Source organism: Neocloeon triangulifer, unplaced genomic scaffold (assembly GCF_031216515.1).
Source record: "Neocloeon triangulifer isolate White Clay Creek 2 clone unplaced genomic scaffold, ASM3121651v1 ptg000014l, whole genome shotgun sequence".
Classification (NCBI taxonomy): Eukaryota; Metazoa; Arthropoda; class Insecta; order Ephemeroptera; family Baetidae; genus Neocloeon; species Neocloeon triangulifer.
Window position 1 is genome coordinate 4,156,308 of NW_026775556.1, and position 16,790 is coordinate 4,173,097.

General features: G+C 36.8%; 1 protein-coding gene across 1 annotated transcript; it reads right to left on the bottom strand.

The window, feature by feature from the left end:
- Positions 1-2,087: 2,087 nt before the first annotated feature.
- LOC132200526 (uncharacterized) lies at positions 2,088-15,722 on the bottom strand. Its single transcript, XM_059626041.1, has 10 exons — positions 15,542-15,722; positions 9,721-9,999; positions 7,165-7,454; positions 6,019-6,414; positions 5,415-5,606; positions 4,874-5,110; positions 4,340-4,579; positions 3,935-4,039; positions 3,644-3,871; positions 2,088-3,224 (listed from the first exon to the last, which is right to left on the bottom strand). Exons 2-10 carry the CDS (start codon positions 9,986-9,988, stop codon positions 3,054-3,056), a joined length of 2,127 nt encoding a protein of 708 aa, XP_059482024.1. The 5' UTR covers positions 9,989-9,999; positions 15,542-15,722; the 3' UTR covers positions 2,088-3,053.
- Positions 15,723-16,790: the final 1,068 nt, after the last annotated feature.

The window sequence follows — 16,790 nt, forward strand, 5'->3', positions numbered from 1 at the left end:
GCTGAATCATCAGTCTGCGGCTCCACCCGAGCATGTAGCGCTATTGAATATTCGCCGGTCGACACAATGGGCCCCGGCGGCCCTTGAACCTCTCGTCCCGACACGGCCCTAGCTCTGCTGCAATTGCGCGCCCCTGTTTGGAAATAAGATTATGCGTGTCGCCATTGTTGCGGTCGGAGGTGTCGCTTGGTGCCGAGCGTGGTCACGCCTAACAAAGCGCAATCAACTTTTACACGCACCCTAATTGTGGCTTGACCGCCGATATCGGCACGCTTTGTTCTCTCTGCTTGCAGACGACGCTTATCAGCTCATCGCGGATTATGGCGTGTGTGTCTTCCAGACCATCATCAATTTCAGATAAACCTCTGTTGACTTTTACCCTCATTAAATTGAGGTGTATTTTAAGCATCTTTAGATAATTATGTTTTAAGGAAAAATTTTAAAAGAAATCAATCCTACAAAAAGAAACTTACTATGAAATAAAAAAAAAAAAATCACATGCTTTGTTAAAAAATTCAAAATGCTTATTTTTAATGATTTTTAATTAATGCAGATTGTTATCTTGGCTTAAGCTTGGATTTTCACAGTTTATAGATTAAAAATTAAAATACAATTATTGAAAAACAAAAATAATTAACAAATAACCTGTTTTATAAAACTCGTGAAGACAAGTTAAAAAAACGATGAAGATATTGAAAAAGTTTCAATTCTAAAATGACGAAACAATATATGTATATTTTTTTTAACATCACGAAAGAAGCAGAATTTCCCAGATTCTGATTTGCATTTACTTTTCCATTTATCTCCAGCCTATGTGCAATTTTAACGTTTATTTATTTTAATTTTTACGTACCAATATTACAAATTAAGGCTAATTTCAACAAATGCTGAAGTAGATTTGGATGCCTTTTTTCCAATTTACAATTGAACTTCACATTCTATTTTGTGTTAAAATTTTAAATTTATCTTCTTTCTTATCAATTAAATGCCTGAAAATCTTAAATAGTTTCAAATTATGTGCTCTTTACATTTAAAAAGGAAAGATGGTTACGATAAATTGTTGAAATTTAAATATAACTCAATTGCAATGACGCGCACAAAATATAATCAAATAATTTAATTAAAAAAATTATCGGTTTCTTTAAATATACAACGCTAATTTTTCTATCTTTAAATTAACTTTTAAATAACATTAACATTAAATCCTCCTTAGATGCTTTCCTAAATACTTGCATTTCTAAAAATATTTCTATTAATATAATATAGCAAAATATTTTATGGTTTATTAATTTCATAACTGATGATGTTTTTTCTGTTTTAATTTACTTTAAATATTTAAATTATTATTTTTATTTTATTATTATCATTTCAAGTAAGTAACACTAACAAAATAAATAAATTTTTTCATTATTTGTTGTGGGTCGCAAGCTGGAAGTGTTGCATCTTAAGTGATAAAAAGAAAAGCTCTCATTCCTGTAATCAGAACTCCCTCTTCCAATAGTATAGAGGGAAGTCGAAATATTGTAAACCAAGTGCTGCCTTGATTTTGTAATTAAGGCGATGATGAATTTGGCCGCGTCAGCAGATCTCGGGTTTTGTGACGCACCGCATGTGAATAAATTGCAAGTATCGCACTTAAGTCGGCGCGTCAGCAGAAAAGCGGCAGCTTGCAGGCCTAGCTGCTCCTTGGTCTCAATTTTACGGCCGAGGGTCCGTTTGTTCACGCAACGGCCGGACACGTGTCTCGTCGTCGCAGTTGAACTTACGGGGCTGACCCTCGGCCGGTCTTCTAATTGCCATGCAAACCGACAGACTGCGCCGCTCGGCACTTTACTTTTGCTCCCGGCCACGAATTATTATTGTTGTCCAGCACAAGCAAAACTTTTCTGCAAACTAATCACGTCCAGCTTCCAAAACAGCACCCTCTCCTGCTACATTTCTGACGCACGACTACACTCTCATAAAAAAATTATTGAAATATTAAAAATACTAACTTTAGGATTTTTATCAATAATTTCATTTTTATTTTTTATTTTAAGGTGGAACTTTAAAAAAAGGTTTGCTTCATTTCATAAACTAAAAGCAATATGCAGTTTTTTATTTAGTTTATGGTTTATTTAATTTTCAATTTTATTTCGATGACGGTGGAGGAAACTCTAAAGGCACTGATACCACAAATAAGACGCAAAGTCATTTATATTGTGAGGAGATACAGAATAATTATTGTATTTGTGCACTAGAATGATTCAAAATTTTAGGTGTTTTTTTTCTCCAAAACCTTCGATTACATTATTGCAAATTTGGATACAAAAATTGGTTCAAAGTGTGTGCTTTTTTGAGATAATAATCATAAAAGACCTTTTTTTTAAATTTTTCCTAAAGTTTGTTAAAAATGCATTGCATTTATTGCTAAAAGTAGAAGGAATGATTCAATTTCAGTAAATTCAATTTTTAAATGAAGGCTTTGAGAAGCAAGGAAACACTACTTCCAAGAGAGAAAATTTAAATTATGCCAAATTAATTGTGCAAATAAAATAGTAACAAGGAATCGTGTTATAAATTTCACTTCAAAGGCTATTTTTTTTACAATGATTACTTTCAATACAAATTTAGAGCAGAAAAATCTTTCTGGTCAAATATTATCAAGAAATTAGATAAGATTTTCTCTTAAGAAGTGTTTCCCCACAATCTATCTTTTGACTAGAAACTTACAAATTTTCAAATACACATAAGAATGTTGAGTGAATTGCGATTAATTTTTTTATGCCAGACAAAAGGGCTTTTTGCTTTATTTGTTTTATATCACAAAATCTATTAGTTAATTAGATCCTTTCCAACCACAACAATATTCACATTTTACCCGCAAAAATGTTTACTCTTGAATCAATTTATAGTCTAAACCTATGGAAAGGTCGTCCAGCGTTTTTCTTTCATACATATATCAAGACTTTTTAAACGGGTATAGCACCTCTCACTCGTTCTCTTAAAAATTATTGTATGCATTGTGTCTCGTTGATTATATAATATCATATAATAAGAGTGGGTCGAAAAGATCACAGAGCTTTCTCCCAGCGCGGTAGTTCTGGGCTGGTGGGGGGACTAGTGTCGGGGCTGGCCGAGGACAAGGGCCTCGAGTTTGGCACGCCGAGCAGGCCAGGGATGCTGCCAAAGGAGATTGCGGAGCGCCGCCGGGGTCTCCACAACTCACCACCCATCTCTTCGTCCTGAAAAACAAACAGAAATGAGAACTCCACTTAATTTATTAATTAAAAGATAATACCAAAATCTTTTATATTATTTTAGTTTATTTGTATCAATTATGCAATTAATTGCTGTAAAATCCCGCAATTAATGTGATTTAATTAATAACAAAAACATCTAAGAAATGACGTGACAAATTGTGGAATTAGTAGAAATTTTGAAGGTCTCCAGAAATCAGAGAACAACATAACCTAAAATAACTTCGATTTTTTCAAATAATTTGACTCCTGAATATTATTATTTTAATTTTTGCTTTCATTGAATTTTTCCTTTACCAAATCAGAAAATCAATTATAATCCCTAATTTTAGTTCACCAAAACTTTTAGTTTTTACGCAACGAATTAGTTTAGACGAATCTCTTCTTATAAGAAAGGGGCAAACCTCGAAAAAAGACGCAGAGCCAGGATCGCCCAAGAGAGACTTCCTGCGCCTCACTTCCTGCAGCAGCTGGGTGAATTCAGACTTGAGCTTGTCCAGTTTGTCAGTCAGTTCCTCTTCCTTCTTGTCCGCCACAGGCGAGTCCTGGTCTTCAGGGTGTTCTGATTTGCTCCTCAGGGTGCTGCTCACCGACGCCACCTCACCCTGCACCTCGTGCAGTCTTGCTTGCAACTATAATTTTAGAAGAAAAAAAATAGGTTTAATATGACGATAAAGTAATCAAAAGTTGCATACCTCTTCCACTGGAGAGGTAGCGTCAGTCATTTTGAACACCACGTTAGCCGGTCGGCCCTCGCCAGGTGCCCTTCGATACATCAGTAGGTTCCACATGCACTCAATCTGAAATGGATCTTCATTGGAATTTGACTTTATTTGTAGGTTGAAAGTCTACATTTTAAATTTAATTTTTCTTGTACAACATATTATTTGCCAACTTCAATATTTTTCATAAATAAATAAAAAATAAGGCAAGAATTCAGGAAAAATCAATAGCAAAGGTTTTATAGAAATAAGAATCTTAAAAGTTTTACAAAAGCAATTAAATATCAAGAGCTAGAATTGTAATAACTAGGTCAATTTCATTCAGAACATAAAAAAAATTAAGAAATAAAAACTGTCAGAGATTATCAAGTCACGCACCTCATGGTTTAGGTACTGGAGCAGCTCCTTAGTCAAAATTTGGCAACTCTTCTCAGAGAGGGCGGTCACGTAGACCTGGTCTGCGTAGGTGAATACGGATATGGCGAGGCCTGAGCAAGAGGGTGCGGGCAGGATGGTGTAGACTGCCTTGAGGGGGTGGCCACCGACCAGTACTGTGGCCGGCGGGCCAGGAAGGGACGAGAACTGGAGCGAAGTGTTGCTTTGCACCTCTTGCAGCAACTAAAGAGAGAAGAAAAAACAAATAATTTTACACTTCACAGAATAAAATATAAATAAAATGTTAAGTTGACAAGAAAATATTGATAAATGGGACATCTATTTAAAATAACATTGAAAGTTAAAAATTAACATTCAAGAGTTGAAAAAACTTAGATTTTTACTTTAAAAAGTAATTCTTAATCAACAATTTAAATTTAATATTAAAACAATGAAAATTGTATCTGTGCATTTTTGCTTTTTTTAATTAAAATATGGTGGTTTAATTGTATTAATGAGATTTTGCAGCCATCACACCTTTCTGGCCCATTGGGAAGGAAGCACTTTCATGAGGGCAGCAGAGCCGAGGTAGCTAATGGCGGGGGCGGCTGAAGTCTTAAGGTCAGCCATGATCTTGCGGGCGGCCCACAATCTTGGGATGGAGCCCTCAACACCTGACGGCAGAGCCATCACCACAGGCGCAACCTTTGAGCCCAGTCGGGGATGCGCCTCAGGACACAGCGCGTCCGAACGCAGGTCAACGGGCACCACAATCTGCAAGTGAAAAAAAAATCATGAGCAATGCCTGTTAAATGAGTTTAATAAAATTTGAAGGAAAAATTGACCTCTTTAAGAAACTGTGATTAATTTTTCAAGTATTAAATAAAATATTTTTATTTTAATTTTTTGCTATCGCTTACAAAAGAGTGGACTTTTTTGGCAAGAAGAACAAAAGCGCAGTTTTCCCATGACCTGCACCAAAATTTGGTCAATTACTACAAATAAAAGGATGAAATTTTTAACTACGCTTGCTTGCATTGCAAGTTAGCGTAGCAAAATGAGAATAGAGTTCAGTGACCTTGAGATCTGGCGGGTGCCTGACGCCGCACCCTTGCAGTAAGGCACGAATCGCCCCAGCCACTCCGGCCAAGAGAACCTCGTTCACCGTCGCCCTGGTCACGTGCTTGATGCGCACCACTTTGTGAAGGGCGATGCCCGCAGACCAGGACAACGAGTACCTCTTCACTTTCAACTGCGTCGTCTGTTCCTCCTGCGCAACAAAGACCAACAAAAATAATCTACTCTGTAATTCATTCAAGCCGCCCAATTTTAAGGGCCGTTCAAGATAGACAATGCCAAAATCCGCGGCACGAATATTATGCCAAAGATTTCCATCATTCTCATTATAATCAGAAAATTGATATCAAAATTCAATAAATAAAATAAAAAAAATATAGAATATTGCTGAAGAAATAATAAAAATAAATTAGAAAATAAATATATTATTAAGTTTCCAATCGATTTCATAATCTTTTTGTTCATAAAAAAGACTACAAGATTGGAAACAAAATTTAAATAAAGTAGAAAAATCAAGATTCTAGGGAACTTGTGAAATAATTAAATTGGAATAATGAAAAGCAGACGTAATTATGAAATATTTCATCACACAAAATTGAATGTACCTGTTGGCTTTCGAGGTCAACATCGGCGCTGATGGTGATGGTGGGCCAGGGTTGGGCGGCCCTGGCGGCGACGGTGGCAACAACGGAGCGTCTGGGCGCATTCCTGGCCAGCAGGAACCAGGCAAGCAGTGTGGCCGGACCAACAAGCAGCGCCCTGACCGCATTCACCGAGAACGTGAGGCCTCCAAAGTGTGGCTTCTGCGGCACGTGCAGCACCCTGGTGTCCGAGAGGGCGTGGCAAAGCACTCTGACCAGTGCCATGCCGTCCGCCAGGCACTGGTGCACGCGCAGCACCACCGCCGTGTCCCCGTGACGACCGTACGCGCTCAAAACGTGCAATTCCCAAGGAGGCTTCTCCGCATCCAGTGGCGTCTCCAACAGTCCCTCCACATACCTCTGTCAGAACAGTTACAATATTAATTGTTTAATTTCAAAATAAATATTATTTTGCTATGAATATTTTCTAAATTTACGAATTTACAAATGAATTTGAAATCAGCTTGTTTAGTTTCTTTATTTTTACGCACAAATTTGAAAAATCAACAATTAATGAAAACCATCAAAACTTTCAGAATATTTTTCCAATTTAAGTTGTAACAAATTAAAATTTTCAACAATTATATAAATAATATATGTTGAAATTTTACATAATTTTGATGGATTTTTTATACTCAAGAATTTGTTAAATAAAAATTTAATAAAAAATTAAATGTTATAAATTAAACTGATGCATAGGAAATTTAAATTTTGCACAATTTTATGAATTAATTCTGAATTAGATGCTTGGAATTATTCCATTCAATTTGCAATAGAGGTTATGAACAAAATCTTCAGTCAGTGTAACTTCTTTAGTTCTTATATCATTATTAATTTTCTCAGAAAAATTTGTATAGTAGGAAAAATAAAATTTAAATTTTGTACAAGTTTTGTTCTAAAACCCATCGAGGAAAAGTCAACTTTAAATTCAAACCACCATGAATCAACCCTCAATCGTGAAATTCTTTAGTTCTGTTGATAAAAGGAATTATAGTACATATCAATTTTCAACTTTCAATTGCTTTGCTTGAAAAGCCTGTTTTGAGGGGCACGGTGTTGCTTGGGGATCTTATTTCCTGTGGTCAGTTTTATGAGAGCAAAAAGAGCTACCTGTAGATTCTCCTCAGAACCGCCGGTCCAGTTGGGCGCCTCAAAGACATGCTGTTCGATGAAGACGGGGTCGACGGAGCGCCAGCAGTGAGAAGCGTTTTTCGGTCCTGGGTTCGGCACAAGGCGGCAGGAGAGGCGAGGGTAGCGGGTCAGCACGCGGGCGGTCACAAGTTCCTGCAGGTGACCGCATGACAGACCCGCGTCGAAAACCAAAACCGTGTGGCTGATGGCGTCCTGCCCGCCCAGCCACCGCTCATCGTTGCCCCGAAGAGGCTCTGGCTCCCCAAAATCTGAAAATTCACTCGCATTATTAGGGTGAAATTAATCAACTTGCAATTAAATTCTGAATTTTTAAAGTACATATCTTAACTCCAATATTTATTTATTCATGCAACGGGACACCAAAGTTTTCCCTATAGTAAATATGTAAATAATAATAAATGAATAAACCATTGTTTATTCTGGCTGTAAGTGATTGTGGTTATATATTAAAAATTCAATTGATTTCGGTAGTTTCAACTCTGTTTCAAATTATTGAAAATATTGTAGAAAATTCAGCGCCACTTCTAGATCTTTTTTTAAAATTTAAATCGTATTGCTATAGTTTTAAATTAAAAATTGTAGTTGCTTGTTTCGTTGTTTTCCTTGTTCTCTGTCATTTGTATTTTTTAATTTAATTCTCTCTCTTAAAACCGATGAAATATTGAATTTATGGATGATGTATTTGGGCAGAGAATGACCGGTGATAATTTAATAAACATGATTTGAAATTAAATTTTAATGAGCCTTATCAAATATTTAGGTTACTAAAATTTGATTTAACAAATAATGTGGAACCATATATTTTATTAGGAGATAGATTTAAATTTAATTTAATTTTTTTTTAATTTTTCCCGCAATTTAGTGGAAAATTTAATTGATTTGATTCCAATTTGGAAAATTTTGGATAAATAATTCGATAGAGGTGATGTTTTATGTCAAATATTTAGTTCTCGAGATTAATAAAAACTTACGATATAATCTCTCAACGGAAATGGCCTCTACAAAATAATGTAAAAAACTAAAAAGTATTCATACACAAATAATTATTTGGTATATAAAAAAATTAATCCTATTGTAACTTTTAAAAACAGAAGTAAAGGAGAGTTGATTTTCTAAATTATCCACTTCAAAGTTATTAGTAGGTTTAAATCAAAGCCTCGACCTTTCCCACCTTTCCAAGCGGACAAACGAGTAACCAACAATAAAGTGCACATTATTTATTTCATTTTTTATGGGCCAGTAACGGAAAAAGCTGGACGCAGCAGCACTTCATTTGGCAATTTCTCTGCTCTCGCCAACAGTCGTTTTCCTCTGGGCCATTTCCATTACTCTCAGCATTCGGGTCTGTTATTTTTTCAACCCTTTCAACTTGATACGCGCCGGGACGAGCAAAACTTTTGATGAGTTTGTCCGCCGTCGTTTCCATTTTTCCGCAAAGTTATGAGCGGTTGGGTGCTCATGCACGGGGTGGTTGACAGCGGCGGGCGCTCCAGTTTGAAATGTCCCCCAAGCAAATAGCAAAGGGAGAGCGAAATTATTTTGTCAAATAAATATAAAGCATCTGGTCCCATTAAGAAAATTACATTCCGGTGCTAAAGAGAGGCTTTGATGCTAATGACCGGCACTCTAGGTATAAATAGCGATAAATAGAGGCGCAGCACACTTGAAAATAATCATAATATTTATACTGAAGTTTGCAAATTTTTAGAAACTGTTTCCAAATCAAAATATTTGGACCGGTCTGCGTTTTGTTTTCACCGCAGCCTCCCTGTGAAAATAGACTTGCCTATTTTTAGAAACACGTTTCGCGCGTGGCCCTTCTTTTCTCTCTCGCTGGAAGCCTCCCAAAGAACTCGCGAGTAATTTTATTGTCGAGCTCCAGCTCGGCGCGAATAAATAATAGATTGGCGCGTGTCTATTTTGCGTCGAGAACAAAGTGCTTTCAAAGTTTGATTACCCAACTCAGTTTGCAGCGCCTTTGTCACTCCAAAGTGCATAATTAATTTTGCCTTTCTACGGCGTCAAACTCCACTTTCTTACATACCCACTTTGCAAATTACTAAACGCTTAATTTTGAAGACTTTCTTAAAGTAGATAGACACTTTTGAGTCTAGCCAAAATCTTCTTTGGACCATGAGGTTATTGGTACGAGTTTTTAAGAAGATAATTAAATGAAATTATAATATAATGTACAATTAAAAAACCTTTATCTTAATATTTAATTAAACAAAAATTACAAACACAAATACTTTAACAAACTATTAACAACTTCAATTGATTTTAATTTATAATGCAATTCAATGCAAAAACAAATCGGAGAACCATATACTTGCCTTAAAACAACTTTTACATAAAACTGGAAAATTCTTAGGCTAAAAAGGTATTTGAACAAAATATAAAAAGCCGAAATGAAAAAATTTCTTTCAGTGGGCTTAAGTCAATTTCAAGAATAACAAGCAATTTTTAATGACATTATTTAAATTGATGCTTTTAACACCGTATCTAAATACATACCTCTGTAGATGTTTTTGTCGTCGTCATCGTGAGGGCTGGAGGGCCAGCAGCGGAGAACAAGAGCCCTGAGGATGAGCGCGACAGGGAGGAGGAGGAGGAAGGCGGCGAGCAGCGGCAGGCTGAGCGCGAGGGCCAGCGAGCCCCCAACCGCGCCGCACGCCAACCCCCACAATGGACTCTCCTCCTGGGGGTGGCGCAGCCGCCGCAGGGGCGCAGACTGCACTACCCCGTGCAACTCCGCCGGCACCGCTGCTCCCTCCGGTGTCATCGCCAACGAGCCTGCAGCAACCCCACAACAAGTATTAATAATTCACGCGCCAAATCCACTTGCATGCACCCTTCCACCACCCCTAATTGCTGCTGCGGTTAACTTATCGACCGCACACATTTACAAATTCGTCCACTTTTGCAAAAATCAAATCCAATTTTAATTTGACAAAATTGGCTGTCATTATTTGTTTTATTATTTATTTTAATTTGGCATTATTTATTGCAACAAATAATGCGGTTATCTTATTTTCAATAGGCAATCAGTAGAAACGCAGTGTCATGCAGTGCAATGAAGCAACTTATTATATTTTTATAGCTGATGATAGGTGCCATTGGAATCAAATTTCCGAGATTTTATAATTAAAAACATTTATATGTGAAAAATCTGGAGCATTTTAATATTTAAAGCAGGTCATTTGAAGTATTTTTATTGGATTTTGAAGGTTGTAAAAATGGGAAATCTTTGGGAAATCTTTCAAAAGCTTAATTTTTCAAAATAAAAGAAGTCGACTGCCAATTTCAAAGGCGAGTTCTAAATTGCTTCTGGTTGTCAAAAAGTTCTTAAAAGCAACATTAATTCAAATTTAAATTTTCTAGTAATTTTACCAAAATCTAAAATCAAACTTGGAAAGTTTTGCAATGAAAACCAAATTGGGTGTGCTAGTAAGTGATTCGGTACGTGGGAGAGAGGGTTGCAGGCTGATAAGCCCAAGTTATCAACTTTGTTGCCCGTGGAGTTTATTTATTTTTTATCTGCTCCCTCGGCAATCAAACGCGCGTGCGGTGCGTGCGCGGACCGCCGTTGAATGCCAAAGAGCAAAACACACGCGCTTGATTTGTGTCCCGCATTTGTATAGTCGGACTGTCAAGAGGGCGGCAGGCGACCTCCTTTTGTCAATTCGCGTGCAATATTCGATGTATGCAAACGAGAGAGATCGGCGGAACAACAAACTTGGTAGCGCGTCTCGTGCTGTGACAACAACGCTTTATTGCCACACGCGCCCTCTCAATGGCCGAGCACATCAAAACCAGTGTTTAACTGACTAATTTTAGAGTCTGAAATTCAAATAGTAATCAAAAGATTCTTTTCTTTTACAGAAGATTGAAATTTAATTTTCAGGATTAACGTATAAAAGCTTTGAATGAAATTTCATGACGTCAAAAAATGGAATTCTTTCATTGCTTCGTGTGAGTTTTGAACGAATTTGAAAGTTTTGATCAGAAGTTAATCAATTTTTGAATTCAAATTCTTTTTTTAAACATTGGTGTTTCATGCTCAGTCTCAGAATTTCATGTTAAATTATATATTAAGAAATCTAATTATTTAGTTCATAAATCAGACACCAAAATTATAATTAGAAATGAATATAATTAATCTAAAAAAATAAAACACATGCAGGGAGTGTTTATTAGCTAAAAAAAGGAAAAATTAATAAAAGGAGAATTATCTTCCTTGGAAAATTTATAGGTAGTAAGTAAACAAAATAAACAAAGAAATGCATTTGTGCAAGACGACATTTTGAGCCGTTGTTTGATATGCCGCCGGCGTTGCAGAATTATGGAAACGAGGCCGCGTATGTGCAGGAAAAGCAAAACACACACGTTGCAATGATTCCCAGAGGAATATGGCACAGCCTTGACCCGCCACCGTTTGTCACACAGAGATGCTGTATGTCTGCGCTCTAATTAACAGTCTTCTCTCATTTCTTTTCTTTCTTTGCTCCTTCTTATATCCGCGGCGCAACGAGAGAGGGGATAAAGTTTTTCACTTGAAAACTCATTCTGTCCGTGTGGCCTCTCGTGTGCAACAAACCCTGACCAGCGAGAATCGGATTCGCGCACCTCGTTAAAATCCGCAGACGAAATAATTGCTCTTTGCTCGTTAGTCCGAATTTTAATGGTCTTCTGTCAAAAATTGCCATTGGTTTTTTAATGAATTTAAAAAAAAAATCCAACAGTGCTTATTTTGCAAGTTAAATCGTTAAAAATTTAAGATATATTGGAGTATAAATGAATAATTTCTGTTTTCAGCCTTGTGTAAAAATATATGTTTAGATTATTTAACTAAATTGTCAAATTTTTTTTAACACTTTTGATTTTATTGATACTATTCTAGAAATTTTTATTTTAAATTGAATGAAACAAGTGACTGGCCAAAAACGGCCATTTTTTTATACTGTTTTGCATTATAAGATAAAAATTCAGCCACCAGTCGCATTATCAAATTTAATTAAACCAGTGCCCCAAATTCATTCCTACAGCGAGGGCTGTTTCGATTTTTTTTTTCATCCAGAAATGAAACTGGAGCGTGAAATTCCTGCAGCAAAAGCCCCCTGGGAAATTAAAGGTTCGAATTTTGCGCCGAGTGAGAATGAAAGGAAAGAAAAGGATGCAGAAATAATGGAGACTCATTCGGGCGGAAGTTTGTTTCCTTTGCGAGGGTTGTTGTTAATAAAGGCACGCGAGGCAGAAACTCATCTGCAGCGCGACTAATTTGCGTGTGCGATTCGTTAATTACCTGCAAGGGTGCGGCGGCGGGCGAAGCTGGCCGGCGCAAAATCAATAACCGAGTGTTTTACACGCGTCAATTGAACAACAGCCTTAATTTGATTTATTGTCCGCGCCGCCTTAATCAACGGCCTCTCAAATTCACTGCCAACACGCACACCTTTTTTTCTTATATACTTGCTGTCGACACTGGAATCAACCGGTGCACAATAATAATACATTCTAAGCTCAAAACGTCAGAGAAAATTATGGTGACGTCTTTTTTTTTATCAAAAACAAAAGTGATTCACGCAACCCTTTCTGTGACCCAATCCTTAATCCACTATGCACCTAAAACTATATAATTTAAGATTTTTTGTAAAGGCTTAAAATAAGGAATAAGGATTAGGAAGTGTCAAATAATTTACTAATCCTGAAAAAAATATTAAAAAAAGCAATTTTTCAGATAAAAAGTTCTGGTTTTCTACAAATTTTAGGCAAGAAATCGATCTTTCTGACTCTTAAGGTATAAAATGATATCTTATGAACCCATAACCGCGTAGCATTTTGATCTTTAAACTTTTCAAATAACCATTTTTTTATATTTTTAACAGCCAAGAAACGTTAATTTCCGAACTTAATGGTTTCCAATGGTTTCTCAAATTTCACACACAGTTTGACTTTTTTTAATAACAAATGTAACTATTGTGGTTCATAACGTCAGTCCCTAAACTTCAAAGTTTATATCTACTTAAAAAACTTTATTCCTGAACTGCAATAAACATTGATTTGTTCTATACCTCAGCACAATTGATTATTACTTTGCCATTGTTTAATGTTTTGCAGACATTGGGTGAAAGGAGAGCGGCTTGCTCCGATTTTCTGTGAATCAATACTTATGCCAATCAGCGAAATACACGCGATATGTGTTTTTTTTTTTTTTGCATCTGCCCGTCATATTTTTGCTTTTCCTCTTTTTTGCGCAGTTCATTTTCATCAAGCTTCACAGTGAAAGAGAAAAGATAATTGCGTTTTCGTAGAAAAAAGAGGTATTTGGTATAATCCTGTTCCAGCAGAGAACCTGGCGTGCATTTAAATTTTCCTGCTGCTGCAGAGCTCTTAGAGCAAAATGCGATTTCGCCGCCGCCAAATTCAACCCCAGCGGGCAAACAGCGCTCGCACACACACATGAGTTTGTTTTTACAAGCTAAAAGGGTGTGTGGTGGTCTCTGGGGTTTTGTACCTAGGCGCCGAATTTCTGTACTCTTGCAGTCACAAACTTGTGACATTATTCCACAAACGAGATTCTTTTTCAAACATTTTTAATCGCTGGTTTAATTAAATTAATGGGATGAAAAAATTTTCACTCTGAGCACTTTGAAGTTTAAAGAGCGGCTCGTTAGCGGGCGGATAATGAGAGGAGGAGGCTCTAGTTTTCAGGTCTCTTTCTCTCTATTACTTTATCGATTTTGGTGTGGCAGGTTGTTGGCGGGAGTCGAGCGGCGGCAAAAAGTACAAGGGCCGTAGGGAGTTTGCAGACTGAGCAGCGCACAAAAGCGGCGAAAACAGATAGAATAATCACGCCGCGGCCGGGGCACATCGCTGGCGAACACGTGCTCTGTGATGCAGATGAGCCATTCACGCCGCTGTTTGCATTCTAATTAACGGCCACCGTCCTAAATAAAACATTACATACTGCTGCGTCCTCTCTTTCACCACTTTGTCCAATTTGAAGGACAACCCTAAACCTTTTCAGAAACAAAAAAAAATCCTTTGATTTTTCAGTTTCACTAACAGGTCCTTTTTGATTGCAACCTTGCGATTCATTTTTAATTAATTTATTTAGAGGAGTATTCAGAATTATCTCAATCTTGATTTTGGCCGGTTGCCCAATTTTTTATAACGCCTTTTCTACAATGTAAATAGTAAATATAAATGTGATTTTATTTGAAAGTTAAATAGATTATTAATAGCATTTTGGTCAGAATAAGTTATTTATTGCTAGACATAGTCGGTTATTCGTAAAATGGTACGGCTAAAATTAGCCCTTACTTAGAAATTACTTGGCAATTGCCAAAGTGTGAAGGGGAAAAGCTGATTAATTTATAATTGCTGTGAAGTGGTTAAAATAATAAAAATAAATAAAATTTAACTATTCAAAAGTATTAAAATTTATAGTACTAAGATTAATTTTCAGAATAAACTTGAATGGATGAAATCACATTTTAAATTTAATTAGCCGGTGAAAATACTCAGGCTATTGATAAGAAAACAGATTTAAACAAGGCACAGAAATTATATATTGTTCAGAAATTTTGTGCCTTTTTCAATCCAATTTTTTGTAACACTCAGCTACTTTCTTTAGTCTTTTGGATCTCTCTCATTATTTTTTTAGTAAAAAGCCTAATTTATTCTAATTAGGTGCAAACAAACTTTCCTTCCGCAAAAAGTTTTGATTTATTTTGGCGGACCGTTTCCGCCTTTGCTAATGCAAAGTAGGGAGGGAACATACTTTCGTGATGAGCTTTGTTTCCGTGAAACGTGAGAGGCGTGTGCAGTAATTCACACGCCACCCTTAAACAAGCGACTTGGCAAGGGGGCGTTGTGCCTACAATTAGTGTGATTACAGTTTCTGGTGCTTTTTACTTTCGGCTAGCAATTACTTTTCTCCAGTTCCTGAAAGTTTTTGTATACGCGGAAAAACAGAGAAAAAAGTTTCATACGAAAAAAGATCGAGAGAAAAAAATAAAAGCTGGAGAGCAAAACAGGAACCGCTGCAGAGTCGTTACGTAAAACGTAGTGTTTTTTTTTCTTTTGCCCCACGCTGCGTTCTCCGAGCAAACAATGCAGATGTACAACACTAGAGTGTAAAAAACAAACAAGCAGCAGGCGCCGGCTGCATTTGTAAACAGCAAGCAAAATTTAAAAATATAAAAATATAATACGCTCTTGGCGCAAAAATATTGCGAGAGCGGAAAATGTATAAATTGCGAAAAAAAACCAGCCCTTTCTTTTCGGTTGGCGCAAATTTTAAATCGATTTGGCAAAGGTAAGTATTATTTACCGGGGCGGAGGGAGGCCTCAGCAGCATGGTCTCTTCGGGCGGGCCAGCTCGAGCGGATTGCAGCTGTGCCGCGGAACTCGCACGGCCTCAGGCGACACCCAGAGAGCGCCGCCGCCGCCGCATGCGCCTCCCCCTCTCCCTTCCAAATCTGCTCGCTCTTTTTCCCGAATCGCAAATTCACTTCCGCGCCTTATCTCTTACAATCAATCTGTCCTTCCTCTTGGCAGAAAAAGGGTCTAACGTCAGTCCAGATGCAATTCAAGATACACTTTGATTTAGTTTCCGTTAGTTTCATTTCGGAACTACAAACAAACTTTGACCTAAAATTTTCAAGGAAGTGTATTCAAACCTTTAAATGGTCATCAAGTTTGATCAAAGTTGCTCAAATTGAACAGTATTAATAATACTTTTAAGTCATAAAGACACTTTGCAACTAAAGATATGAAACAATAATGCAAAAAAAGTTCATAACTGGTTTATAAATGAAAGAACTAGAAAACTCTAATTTGGAATAAGTTAAAATTACAAAAAAGTATGAGGAAATAAAGAATAATTTTTGAAAATTCATCACAAACAGAAATCTTCGTATTATTTAAACTTTGTATATTTTGAAGATCATCAAAGCACGTTTTTTAAGATGTAGTTCCTACAATTAAAAATTTTTAATACTTTTCCGGCGCACCTGTCACCTGTCTTCTGAAATAAAGAAAAAATGTATTTCTAATTAATTTTTTATCGAATGAATTTTTTATCAAATGAATATATAATGGAGGTATAAAATATAATTTCCAAGCTCAAATTTCACCCAACCTAATTTCCTCTTGTTTCCTTGAGTGGGCCAAAGGAAGGACAGCGAAATTCAATTTGCAGTTTCCAATTCTAGGACATATCGGCTGATCGGTTGCAGGAAAGTGCTTTTTTATTTGTTGGCAGTGTGGGAAGTTACACGAAGGAACAAAGCCCATTTTCCATCACAAGACTGCCACACACACGGCAGAGAAAGAAAGAAAGTCGTTCTCATCACGTGCGAACGCAGTGCGATGAGAAAAAGCAGCGCCGTGGGCCTTTAATCAATATTTGGCACCTCGCGGCGCCCGACCGCGGAGAGAAAATAAAATTCGCTCTTTATGCACGCGCCAGATAAGAGACGACGAGTGTGATTTATTCGGGCAATCGTGCCACCCGACATATTGTTGCATTACTCTTTCACGCCAAATGAAATAATCGATACGGCAATAAAAAATTTCTT